The following is a 14,643-nucleotide window of genomic DNA, read 5'->3' as shown; positions in this document are numbered from 1 at the left end:
GGGAATATATTTCATCTAATTTTTCAAATTTTTTCATTCTCGAAACCTTCAAAACCTCCATATTTTTATCAAGGATTCATGATTTACAAATTTCGGATCATTATTTATTATGAATATTCTCATTCTTTATGATGAATTAATAGGAAAAACATAAGTCAATCGTAATTCAATGACAACTAGACTTAGAGAGAAAGAATTAATGAGATGACTTCACCTATCGAGTAACCTCGATTTCAGTCTTCTTCCCTCTCAATTTCCACTTCCTTTGCTCAAGTCAGTTAAGAAAATATTAGGAATAATCATAACAGATAGATTTTATGGTCCATCGCAGGAATTTCTTTCATTTTCAGCTCATAATCAGTAGACTTTATTGAATTCTCACTTGAGAATCATGGAAATTAGGAATATGCTTTCAAACTTGTTCATATGTTCATATTGACCAGCCTAGCTTTCGGATGAACACTTTGCCTTCTTCAGAGCACAAAAATGAACATTGAAATATTACAGGCTGTAACAATGAAGAGGTTAATATGAACATCAAGCTCATTGACTGACAACCCGATACCTCCAGGGTGATTCGCAAAGACCGTTCGTTAGAATATTTCAGAGAAAGACTAAAGATAAACTCTTATATTTAAGCTCTGTTATAAGAGATAAATACTTGGAAATAATTTCAGATTCGTTCGACTTTCGGTTTAACTGGAATTGATACTAACTTTCATTGATCATTTTATCATTGATAATCAGATTACCCATTGAATTCTACATTGTTTTAATTTTATTTATATATTGTTCTCAGAAAAGTTGTGTGAAATCTGAAAAAAACCTCCAAAATTCCAATGTTAGATATCAATTTGCAGATTTTTGCATAAAAATTCCTAATTTTCTAGTTTCTATCAGAAGACATACCAATGCTTCTCCTACGTTGATTGAAAATTCTATTGAACATGCAGATTGTTTATATTTTAATGTCAGAGTCAGACAACCAAAAATTTTTTTCAAATGAGAACCCATTTTTTTTATTGGTCAGCTAAAATCTATGTTGAGAACTAGTGTGTAAGAAGTATACATAATACTACTAATTTGAAATGCTTATTCTCTAAAATATAGGGTAGAATATTATGGTGCTTCTCGTTTGTATTATTGAAGTTTCATCCATTTTCAGAAGTATGGTAAAGAAAAACAAGAATTCAATCAATAGTTTCATATATCTAATCTTATGTTCCATATGACCACCGTTTTTTTTTTTGCTTTAAGGGATGACATTTTGATTTAGGAAGGATTGAAAAATGTAAAGTGATCACAGAATATGAAATTGTGTTTCAAATAACAAATAGCATAAATTGGATTTTTCAATGAGAAAATTTATGTTCACCTTCATCGAACATATTCAGTAGGAAATTATTGAATAAATACAATAAGTGTCTCACCATCAACTGTCTAATTTTTTTTGTCCAATGACATATGACTTGTTTTCGAAGTATAAGCCAGATACAAGGGTTGAACATCATTCTTGAGAAATATTGAATTGAGTGGAGTCAGTTATGTGCAAGCTTTCAAGAAATATCAGATTCAGGTCATATCTCAGTATTTTTGTGTACTCAATACGGAAAGGGTGAGGATTTTTGAAAACAAAATCGAAATGAAAAAAAAGCTACAAAGTTTATGATTTGTTTTTGTTTGGCAATTTGAATTTCATATTTTTTTCTGAGATTTTCTTTGAAGAAATTTTTCTAACATGGAACACGATTTTTTTTTAATGTCTTCAGCACAAAATTTTTCTGTTATATTCCTCACGATTTTACTTTCATTCTTACCCAACAGGAACATGTACACAGAATCATTAAATATCAAACGGTTTCTCCATCGAAGCCATGCGAATAACTCCTTACAAATCCTAACTTACTTTTTGAAGCAAGGCTGGTTAGGTTAATAGGGCCAAGACTTTGAAAAAATTTGTCATAAAATACCAGATGTTGATATGAAATAATCACAAAGGAATGCGGTAATTTCATGTAGGTATATGAAATCGACGATCCCCTATTAATGCATAATTTTTCTATAATTATAACCAAGGTGAACCCTCCACAGAAATATTCAAAAAATAACAACATACCTAAACATAAATGTCTTGAACTTCGATTTTGTCAGATTTGTCAATAACTTGACGAAATTTTAATTTTTTCATTTAGCGATTTTTTTTTATATCAAATCAAAATGGAGTTGACCGAAAAACCTCTAGGTACTTGAATAATAATTTTCAGGAAAATAGGATTACACAGTCAAATTCTGTGAATAACTTAGCGTTGCTTGGTAATGAGAAAAAAATCCTCCATAGTTATTTTCATTACCAAGAATCGGTAAGTAATTCACAGAATTTGAGAGTGCAACAGAATTTCAACGATTATTTTTATGCAAGTTGAGGTTCAGATAGATGATTTGTATATATTTATAGCATAGGCGTAACGAGAAGTGGTTATTGGGGACATAACCTCACCATTGATTAGAAGAAATAAAAAAATTCTAAGTAACAATACAAAAATTTTTTAAAAAAGAAAGAAAGAAAGATTTTGCTTTTCCAAAGTGGGGTTACCCCTCCCATGAGTCAACTCTAGTTACGCCATTGATCTATAGTGAAATAATTCAGAAGGAAGAATTGCCCTAAGTACTAAAAATAAATACCTATATATCATAATATATATTATTCGATACAATGCAAAACCATTGGATGTTGATATGATATAATCCCCATTTTTATTCCCCATCTATCAATAGTTAATCTTCTGGAACGAGTATTTTCCTAATCTGTTTTTTGGAAAAATAACACTTATTTTCATTCGACTCATATTGTTTATTCTTCGGCAGTGTGAATAAATTAATCTTGGGGTGGAAAAACGATTGCTTTATATTGAATAATACTTATTCTCGAAGAAAAATTCGGATAGGAATATCAAATGTAATTCAAAAGAAGAATAATATGCCTGGTCAGCTCTAGAATCCCCAATATCCTGACTGAGGAAAAAGAAGAAGAAAAAATTAAACCTCGTCTATTCGTGAACCTTTATTCAAGAAAAAACTATTGAAATTGATACAATTTTTCAATTTTAACCCTTACATTTAAGGGTATATACATTCTGTATGAAAACCTTAATTTTAAGCCAGTCCTTGTTCTTCAATAATTCATTATTCTGGCTTATGAGTTTTTCACACTCGATTCTTTTGGGTGGTATCTACTTTATTTCGGATATTGGTTTGGAAAAATTCTTTAACAACCTTCTTCTGTTCCTCTGTCCACGGCGTTCTTTGAATTTTGTTGTTTTTTCTCTTATTCTTTCTTTTCAGAACCTCATCCTTCTGGTTTTCGTTCTCAGATTCTTCTCTTCTTTCAATGTTAATCTGCCTACTACTCCTTTCAAGTGTTTCGTAGTCCATATTACTATCATCATTCACATCGCTTGGAATGGCATCTTCATCTGGTTCTAGTTCATCTTCTAGGTTCTGTTCCAAATCAACTTCGATTTCATCAAGAGTTTTCCCTTTGAAAGAAGCAGATGTACCTGAAAATATTTCATGACATGCTATATAATTCTTGTATGAATTTAGCTCTGAAGTTTATTAATCTGGGCTAATGCATCTAGATTTAACAAAATGAATGAATGAATTCCATTGAATCGGTTTTTAATCATCCGAATGAAATTTTTTCAATGCGAAAATGTTTGAGTATTTCAAATTCATAAACAAAATTAACTGATTTGAAGGATGATAATCTTTCGAAAATCTGGCAAAATTGTAGACACTATACTAGATACAGAACTTCAGAGCAAAATCGAAAAGAGGACAGAATCTGAGTCTGACATATCTCGCTTAGGAAAAGAATTCAATAAATAATCTCAGATATGACTATTTTGTTTCGAAATTGGGTTACTACTCGTTTACCTTACCTGGTTTCAGAATGAAAATAGTTCATTCGCGCTCTTTTAGTGCTTTTTTTTTGGGAATTGAAGATAAACGGTACACACAACTTACAACAAAAAATCCATGAAATTTTTTTGAAATTCAAATTGCTCTGAAAAGCTCTCATTATTTTCATTCTGATAGCAAATACATTAATTCACCACCAACAATATTAATCATCATTATTTTACAAATATGCTTATGCATGCATGGTAGGTATAGATCAATTCTTTCTTTTTCATCATTTCTTCTTCAATCATGTTGCCATGTGAGAAGTACTGTATTATATAATACTATTTCTGGGATAAAATAATAAAATTCCACGTAGAGATTGTTTCGTAAGTGATTTCTGAACTGCAATGATAAGATAATTGACCAATTTAGTATTGGCTTACTAATAGTTGCAATAATATTTTCAATGAGTTATGTGTTTCAAATACATTACCTTGTTCCATGAGGAGCAAAATTTTCACAATTTTAGATGATTGGTAAACGTCATCAGGCAATCTATAAGAATTCTTATGGGTTCCAGGAGTGTGTCCCATAAATGTTGATAATTGCTCCAAGTCCGAATCTGTCATGCTGAATATCTGTGATAGGGTGGCTAGGTGCTTCCTTAGTCTCGTAGATGTAAGTGCATCGTGTCTTTCTGCCCCACAGGCTTTTGCATATTTCGCCAGAACCTTATAACCCACGATATGTGAATCGCTGTCAGGAAGGGCGAATAAAAATCTGTTTTCCTCTCTGACATATTTGTGTCTTATTTCATTCATTATTGAGATGTCTTTCTGAACTTCTGTGCTGAATAGGACAGGAACGCCGCGATTTCTCTTTCCTCTTATAACAATTCTCTTGAATCGATTCATTAAAAATTTTTCCGTAGGTGAAATAGCATCGGAAAATTCTTCATAATTTTGTCTTTTGGATGATTGATTATATAAATCGATTAATAGTCTCTGTAATTCTCCTGGCCTCTTTCTATTAAGTAATAACACCCTACAATAGACAGTTTCAGTTAAAACTTTGTATGCCGATTTGTTTTCATTTTCACTACTTAACTTTTGTTTGGCTTTATCAGCTTCAGTAGTCAGGTAATTTTTCATCAGTTTCAAGTCTTTGGCTAAGGGTATAATGGTTATTTTATTCCATCTTTTTATGTGCAGATTATTCGATGCAACGGTTGAGATATCATACCTCCAGTTGGCTTCAATGAGCTGTGCGAAAGTTTTCATTGCCGATTCAGCGTTTGCTGCAGATACCGTTGCATAAATATGTTTTCTTTTTAGAGCGAATACTATTGCCAAGTCACAACATTGCTTTAATGAAGTTGCTATGTTCATGGCGAATGTTGGCGACAGAAAACATTCTGTAGACTTATCATACTTAGCACAAAGTTTGGTAGCTGTTACAACTGTGTCATAATATTTAGGTTGGAGCATATCCATCATTGTGTTGATTGATTTATCGAGTTTCTTGGCTTCGATTAATAATCGGGAGAGTTCCCTCATTTTTCTTGAAGTCACATTTATGAAATGCTTCTCTCGGTGAACCCTCAAATAACGTGACCCAAAAGCACAAATAAGTGCATCTTGTTGGGCAACTATAGACACTTTATCAGGCCTCATTCTAGGAAATACTTTGTCACGTAAATCAGGATCTGTTTTATGATTTTTGAAGTATAATGCTGAAGTGGAGCTTATGTTATTCTCCAAGTGAGGATTTTCTGTGCACCTCTTCTTGTGTCGCCACAACTGCTTACGAGAGTAAAATCCGAGACAGTAAAGGCTAGGCAAATATTCACTGGTATCTCCACCTGGTGGTTTTTTCATCGGCTTGGAACAAACCTCGGAATTTCTCAAATAATTTCCTTTTTTTCTTAGGCTCGTTATTAGATTTTTTCTTTCCTTACTCTTCACAGGCTTCGCAAGTAATCGCTGCACCTCTATCTCAGCTGAGTGACATCTTGCAATGTGTCTACTAAAATTAAGAACCTCAGTCTCACAAAAGTAGCAATTGTCCCTCTCAGGTGCCTTCTTTTTATATTTTTTTTTCTGTTTCATATTTTTTTCTTTTTCCACAATTTCCAAGTCCTTTGCTTCAGAGGTCGTGTCGAAATTAAGTATATCTGAATCCTGGAAGAAGTACCAATGAGATAAGGTGTGTCAATTTGAAAAAGAACCACCGTCAATATCTCGATCCCCATGCAAAAACAGAAAAAACGCATAAAGAGATAAAGTTTAGTTCGTAGGGATTTTTCCAATCAATTTGTATCAGCCCTGCAAAAGTGAAGACATCAAACCCTAAAATTTTAAATGAAAAGGTGGTTACGTGTCACCTTGTTTCAACCATAATTATAATGCCTTCTTACAAAAACGAAACACTGGCCCTTCCTTGTCAGAACTTCCGAAAAATAAAAACGGTAGCATACCTAGTTACGATAGCAAAAGTTGCAATTACTATAAAAGATTTTGAAAATGTTGTTCATTATTTTGTAGACAAAAATTCGAACCTTAGGTTTTGAAAAACTTGAATTCCTCGGCTTGCAGTGCCTTTTCTTACATTGAATTCATTTACATCTCTGGGATGTGTTTTATACCCAACCACCTTCAAATGTCTCCGGAAAAAGAATTCTAAGGGTGGTAAAAATGGGGAGTGTAGTGAACATTCTACCAATCCAATTTGCTCAAAATTCCATTTTTTTTTTCGGAATTACTAACCATAAACGGGATCACCTTTGAAATAAAGTGACATTTAAAGCCCTTCCTATTCAAGATTTTAGCTGTTGCATGCTCACAGGGTTGATACAAATGGATTGAAATCTACCGTATAAAATGTTTCCCATGAAATCCTAACCTAGTTCTTTTTGCATTTTTTCTGATTTTTCATCATGGCCGAGATATTAAAAGTGGCACTTTATTAAATGGACACACTGTATATAACTTTTATTCATTTTGTGGAAACTCAGAAAGTTTTAATGATGAAAAATCCATTTTGGGAGATTCTAATGAAGTAAAGGAAAACTGGAATTGGGGGCATTCCACGTGAACGAGTCAGAAAAAAAAGAAATTTATCAATATTTGGTTCAATTCTAGTTGTTAAAAAAATTATGAGAAGTCCTGTGCAGAAAATTTTGAGCAATCGTTCATTGTACTATTGCCACAAAATTTTGTATGAGGCTGATGATTGGTGTTAAATATATGACTGTGAAATTTCAGCATGATCGAATTCACAATTTTATGATTATCTGAAAAATCGATAATTAAAATTTAATTCTATGGTTCTGATCATGCAATCCCTTTGATATTTTGCATGTGCCAATTGATTTTAGTTGTTAAAAAAATTGAATTTTTTTTCGATATTTCAATTGAATTTTCTATGATTCTGGTAAAGCGATTGCCACATAATTTCGTATGAAGCTTGAAATGGATATGGTACAAATGACCTCAAAATTTCAATTTGATGGGTTCAGTATTGTCTAAGATATTGAGGGAACAAAATTTCGAATGCCCACTTTCATGGAACACCCTGATTATTTTGGTCGTTAACGAACTCAACTGAAAATTTCCAGTCTCTAGGACATTTCCTTTGACAGTAATCGTGTAAACGGACGGCCCTACGGGCGAAATTGAATTTGACTACGGATTCTTAATCAGTGAATCGAACCTTGTTGTTTGAGATGAGACCATTATCGGTTCGAAAATCGAAAATTACAGACATTTAGGCAAAACGATTATAGCACTCATTTAAATAGAACGAGCACTCAGAAAGCGAAAACACAATTATTTTTTTCTCTGAGTTGAACATTTTGGGTATTGAGCTTTTGGAAAAGATCGTTCTTTATTCTATACAAAACCGCAAATGAACATTTCAAAACAATTTTTCGAAAATTTGATCAATATTTTTTTCTTTGTTGTATTTTGAAATCAGCTCTAAGTAATCTTGTAAGCTCGAAATACCACACAGGTTTTTTTCAAAAGCTCCTCACTCCACCGACTGTTAGAAAGTTTGGTTTTCGTATAGTCCGTTGTTTTCGTTCTTGAAAACCTCTTGGCGTTCATTGATCCCTCAGAAAAAATATTTTGTTTCTACTCACCCCATTTTACCAGTATGGCAGTATGGAAGTTTACATAATACAACTAGCACTTTTCGAGTGAGGAGTGCTAGTTGAATCATACTCAAAATATTAATATGTGCATATGAGAGAATAAAAATTACCATAATGAAAAAAAAATGTAACATGCTACAGAGAATGCTTCACTAACCTGGGAATTGCAATTATCCTCATTCGAGATCTGAAACATGAAAGCAGTCGTATGAAGTTGCAAAATCTCAAAAAATATTCATATACCTCAAAACTGGACGGAACGTAGTCAACGTCTAAATCCGAAAAGGATAAAGAATAAGACAAGTTTTCTTGGACTCCAGCATCATCTGCCTCATTTTCATTCTCTGGGATTTTTTCAACAAATTTCATCTAGAAAATCGAAGACTTTCAGTTCACATATAAAATCGATAGATCAATATAAAATGATCAATACAAAATTGATCGATTAATTTTTCTAGAGGATATGACAATATTGATACACTGTCACATTGAACTGAGTTCTGATTCTCGATTTAGTTCCATTTTCGAATAATGAATTGCAATTTTCTAAGAAGCTTACCTCTTTTGGTACTTCAAAGTCAGAGTTTTTGAAAGATTCTTTAGGGTCAACATTACAAAACTTTCTCCATGAATTGTTTTTCAATTCTTCATTCATTTTTAGGTCTGCTTCTCGTTCTCCTAAAGAAGTGAAAAGCCAAAATGAAAAAAAAGTTCCGAAAAAGAAAAATATGATGTGAAAATTATCCTTTCATTCTTCAGTAATTAGACATTCTCATTCCATTTTTATTTAGAAAATGAAAGACAATGCAAGCCGGCTAGACTAACAACTTCGTTTAGCCATTATTTGGTCATTTCTCCAAATTCAAAATAGTTTAGGAAATGAAAATTTGTCGAAAGTGATCATATTACTTTGCGAATAATTTTTCCATGTATAGTGTTTCCGAATACCACTCGAGATAAAATCTCAGCAGGTGAAATTTCTCGATTGTTATATTTCAAAATTTCGATAAAACGTCTTCCGCGAAATTGCTAAGCAATATTTATTGCCTATTTCCATATTAAAATCGAGAAACTTTGGGTATAGACTATAGAATTTGGTCTCTGTTGGTATTACATAATATTACTCTCCTATTATATGTTATTATTATATGTTTTCCGAAATTATAATAAAATAGCTACTTACCCAATGCGCTCGATAAAATTTTTCGTGCTCTGGTTAGGTGGCGGTTCATCTTGCACTTTCTTATACCTACACTCTCACAACAACACTGAAACGATATCATAGGAACTCCTCAATTCCAGATCTTTTCCCGCTAAAATTTCGCATTTTTCCGGTTTAGTCCGATCCAAATTAATAGGAATCATCGTAAGAATTCAAATGATGCAATGCCGTATTTGTTTCTTTCAAATGTTCTAGTTAAGGTTTGTTGTTCAATGTTCTAATATAAGAACAGTTTCTGTTTTGAATCATGTTTCCGTTTTCGAATATTTCTCAGAGAAATTCATCAACATAAATTAATTCATAATAACATTTTGTTATATATGGACGTCCAAAAAGCGACCCATGAAAATACACCCTAATGAAATGGACGTCGAAAAAGCTGACTCTGTACTGAGTATATACAGTAGTCGGACCTGTTGATACACTCATTCAAGAGCTGGTAAATTCCAATCAAATTAATAAGAGGGTTGTGAAAGAACAAAAAAGAATGTGGGGATGCATACTTTCTAAAATATTGAAATATTCATAAATGATAAGATTTTTCTGGATGAAAATATAGTATCTTATGTCAGTATATACTGCTTACATCAAATTCCATTCGATAAAATTCAGCATGCAGAGTTTTTTAATTCGTTCGGAAGATGTAAATCCAAAGTTATCAGAAAAAGCCGTATATATTTGACTATTAGGAATAGTGTGATAAGATATGTGTATAGTTACGCTAGTAACGGAATATCATAAAAAAAATAATAACATACGAATAAGTCAAAAGAATGTTTTCCCCAATTCTGATTAATCAAAATAAGTTAATATATAGATCTATACAAGTGCCTCTATAGATTCTTTGTAGTTTTGTTAAAAAACCCTAAATCTCTCATTTGGTTGCAATTATTGAATTGATGTATGTCGTCAAATTGAAATTGAATTGGAAATTTATTCATATTGGTCCCTATATTTTCGCCTAATGTTATTCCAAGAATTAGTTGTATCACATTTTTTTTTCGTGAATATGTATAAGCAATAGAATTTAATATATTGTGTTATAATTCATGACCGATCGGAGCATTAATGTATATCAATTCCAATGTGGGTTGAGAATAATGAGATACTAATTCTGAGACAACGTTTTTTTCGAACTAACCATTGAAGTTGATGAACTTTGAAATTTCAACGAGGAAAATATTATATGTAAAAATTCCGTGTTACGGTGATAATTTACGAACTTTTCCGAAACGACTCGACCAATTTTTATGAAAATGTAGTTTGTAGGTATGAAAATAGTCCGCGAGGTATACAGGGTGGAAGGAACGACTTCAAAACTTTCAGCGTAGAATTAAGATTCAAAAAGGAAAGATGAATTCATGAACGAGTAGAATCAAATCAATAGCCCTCAGGGTATTCAAATTGGATTTATCTTTTTCCCAATATAGACAAACGCGCAAAAGCTTCTGATTTCAGGTCAGTGCTTCTTTATTTTTTTTAAATTATCGCCATCAATAGATATGATTATTTCTATGTACTCCTCACACGTTAATTATATTGATGAATATGGATATTGCTTCAATAATATTGACCGTGTGAGGTAGCCTTCAGGAATAAAGGATATATTACTTTCGAAAATATCATACATTCAATCTAGAGAATCAATGATTCGAGTTGTTTGTTTTTATCGACGGTCATTCCAATTTCTGTGATAGATTTTTCTACCACACCCTTATTATTTGTTATTTTTCATTTAATATCAATAATATTTAAAAAAAATAATTTATATAGCAGATCAACAATTTCCATAAAAAACAAAGATATCAATTAAACATCCCATAACGGTTGGTCGTTATGAAATTCACGAAGTTAGTTAATCTATATACTATCATCTCCTTTCTGTCTCTCACATCATCATCACTTCATCACACGGTGATATGTGGATAGACGATTTTCGTGAGTATTCATAAATGCAGCTCCAAGCACTTCATCGAGAAGCGACGCTACGCATGGAAAACAGTTTTTTTTAGATAACAAAGTATAACGGACGTCCCTTGATCGCACTGTATAAGAATTATTATGAGACTATGTTGCCAAACTTTATGTCGTCAAATGCTCTCAATATGAAACGGGGAAGATGTATATAACATATACGCGAGAGGTAGTAGTCAGCGCTACGGTCGTTCGTTGTTTGAACTGAAATATACGATTTTGTACACGATGAGAATACCTGACGTCATCGGCAAAAATTGACATACGCACTCAGGACGTGCCATGAAGTCATAATACATTGAGAATTGGGCAAAACAATTCGACGTCCGTATATCGGACGTCGGATTGCAAGAGGACGTCGAAATGATGGTAAAACGACAATGTATGGCTCTCCAAAGGCGGTTTAATGTATATATATATATATATATATATATATATATATATATATATATATATATATATATATATATATATATAGTACTACTAGTACTACATAATTAAATTCTATTTCTAACATTCTCCTCCAACATGCCTAACCTAAACTACAAATAACAAAAATTAAAAATTAAAAGTACCTAACTATAGGCATAGTCAGCATTATGCCAATCCAACTTAAGGGGACTGTGGGCTATGAGGAGCCAGGACACTTGACTGCATAGTTGTCTTGGTTTTTACTGTTGCCATCTTCTTTGCTGTAATCTTAAATGTTTGAGCTTTTTCAAACTCAGCCTCAAGAGAATTGAAGTCCTTACCCTTTGGCAAGCCACCATGTGCATATCTCGCATATCGCATGGATATTGTTATGGATCGTATATGCAATCTGCGTTTACTTTTTTTGGTGATTTGATTCAAATTTTAATTGATTCGATCCAATAACTGAAAATTTAATACTATATTTTTAATTTTTTTATATCGACTCTTTCTCAGGTGGGTTCAATTTAAATTCAATTTGATTTAAAATTTTAATTAATATTCAAAAAATTTAACTATCCAAAAATTCCTATTCAATAACTAAATTCTAATTAATCTAATTTAATAATTACTTATCATCGACTTCATCCTTGTTATATGGTATCGTCTTCTATGCTCCTAACAGTTCTAACCTCAAATTGTAATCTTAATCTTCATCAATTTGTTTTGGTTTGGAATTATTTTCCATAAATAATGCTGCTTCACTCTTGCTTGAAACCAAGGAACTTTCTTCTTGAAATTGATTGATCGTTTTTTTAACTTCCTTACACAATGGTTATTTTTCAGGTACGTATTTGGATTATTTATATTTTCTTTCAGCTTACGTAAATAACTTCGTTTATAACTTTTCAATTGTTTCAGGTATATTTTCTTGATTCAAGTGATGTGCTCTTAACAATGGTTTTTTACTGACTGAATCGCTGTCATTCGGCTGGGCTTTATATAGTTTTTTTTTTCTTAAACAGTATTAACTTGATTTGACTAATTGTATAAAGTTAGTCATATCGTCATCATCTGTTATTTCAGATAAATTCTCAAATTTTTTGAATTTGTCGTTCATAAGCTTAATAGAAAACTTCTCAAACTCTTCAGCTTCTCCCTTCGTCATATTCCTCGCATCGTGTCCACCGGCAGCAAGGGTCATTTGGGCCTCCCTTATCGATGAATATTCTTCCACAAAGTCCTCTAGTGCTGCATGGAATGGAGTAGTTGTAATCTTGTAATTATCGAACGATGTAGTTTGTCGCCTCGCTATTACAAGCGCTATAGTGTGTGCAATATCAAAGTTCCTCCTATTAAGGACAGCCGTGTCATCTTTATCGCGAAGAAGTTTGACAAAGGATGCTTCCTCTGGCCTCAAACTCTGAAGATATAAAATAGCATTTCCAAAGGTTTTCTTGAACCCTCGAAGAATACTTAGTTTCAGAAACTCTGGGTGTTGTTGGAAGATATATTTATCAATCATAGTAATAGGACCTAAATTATGTCCTGCTAGGAATGTCATAATATCAGCGAAGCCACTTGATATGAAGGTCTTTTGTGTTCCCTTGGCAATAGCTCCAATTAACATGAATAGTTCCTTCTTTACGGTATGATTACCAGATATAAAGCTCTCAAGGTGATTCAATGCAGATAACTTAGGATATGTATTTGTCGTTAGATACTTTGTAGACTGCGAGTCGGGAAGAGCCCCTATAAATGTCTTAACTCTATTTTCAATCCACTTCTCATAATTCTCAGTAGATAGATCTTTGTAACAAGAAAGAATCACGATGCATGTTAATACAAACAAAATTGATTAATGCACTTTGATGTGTAAAAACCATGTTGGTTGTAACAGGATCAGAGGAGTCATTTTCACAATATTTTTTCATGATCTCATCATACTGTGCGGTTTCTTTGGGTCCGCATTTTCCTTCTTCTAACTCACCTACTGTAATTGGTGTTAAGAATCTACGTTTCTCCAAAATAAAATGGACTAAAGCTTGTAGTTTTAATGATGATGGAGAATTATCAATATAAAAATTCTCAAAAGATGAGTCTTCCCATCTTGCAATTGCAGTTGCTACAATGGAGGCTGTGTGGAAGTTATTTCGATTTAACGCTGAGCACTCATCTTTATCGTGTAAGATCTTGACAAAATACTCTCTATCTGGGTCCAATTTGTCCAGTGTCTCCATAGCTCTCTGATATTTTGTAGGTAGATCTTGGAGGCCATTTAGATTTAAGAATTCTGGGTGCCTATTTATTAGATACTTTTGGATTATGAACAAGTGTTGAAGTCCATGCAACAATTTCTCTCATTCCTCCTTGTATGAATCCTTCTTCACCCATTGCTATAGAATGGATCTCCTGGAAATATGTAGAAAATAATGTTTTAGAGGAAGAGAATACTCCTTGGCATCTAGTTATACTATCTAGGGGGGGAAACATACCTGCTTGGATACAATCAGGTACTTCTTTGGCTCCAATTGCTCCTGAAAATGTTAGCACTCTTTTCCCACACCAAGGTGCATGATAAATCAAAAAAATACAGAATGCATTAAGCTTAACACAAGCCTACTTGTAAGAAAAAAACAAAAAATTGATTCACGGTTAAATTTTCGAAAATGATATTAAAAAATAACAAACAAAGGTTATTTAGTATTAACAGATCTTCGCGGAAGTAGATCATTAAATCTATTGAAGTAAATGCTGGGTATTTCGAACATTCACGTAGAAGTGTTTTAATTTTTTATATAGATACATTTTTATACCTATTGCCATACGCTTAGAGAATAAAATTTTTCATAAAATTGAAGTTCATGAACTGAATCCACTTAAGGGTACATTATGATAACTGAATTCGAATTTTTAACATCTTCCAATTAGGTATGGTGTTTTTGTTTTGATTTAAAATGTTTTTCATCGATTTAAA

The 14,643-nt window shown here is 32.5% G+C and overlaps 1 protein-coding gene across 1 annotated transcript; it reads right to left on the bottom strand.

Moving 5' to 3' along the window:
• Positions 1–3,048: 3,048 nt before the first annotated feature.
• On the bottom strand, positions 3,049–11,652 carry LOC123673837. The gene is made up of 5 exons (XM_045608547.1): positions 8,619–11,652; positions 8,303–8,428; positions 8,217–8,246; positions 4,400–6,086; positions 3,049–3,557 (listed from the first exon to the last, which is right to left on the bottom strand). The coding sequence occupies exons 1-5, from the start codon at positions 8,712–8,714 to the stop codon at positions 3,205–3,207; spliced, it is 2,292 nt and encodes a 763-aa protein (XP_045464503.1). The 5' UTR covers positions 8,715–11,652; the 3' UTR covers positions 3,049–3,204.
• Positions 11,653–14,643: the final 2,991 nt, after the last annotated feature.

Source organism: Harmonia axyridis, chromosome 1 (assembly GCF_914767665.1).
Source record: "Harmonia axyridis chromosome 1, icHarAxyr1.1, whole genome shotgun sequence".
Lineage (NCBI taxonomy): Eukaryota > Metazoa > Arthropoda > Insecta > Coleoptera > Coccinellidae > Harmonia > Harmonia axyridis.
The sequence above is the reverse complement of the archived record's forward strand: the minus strand, read 5'-3'. Positions and strand labels throughout refer to the sequence as shown.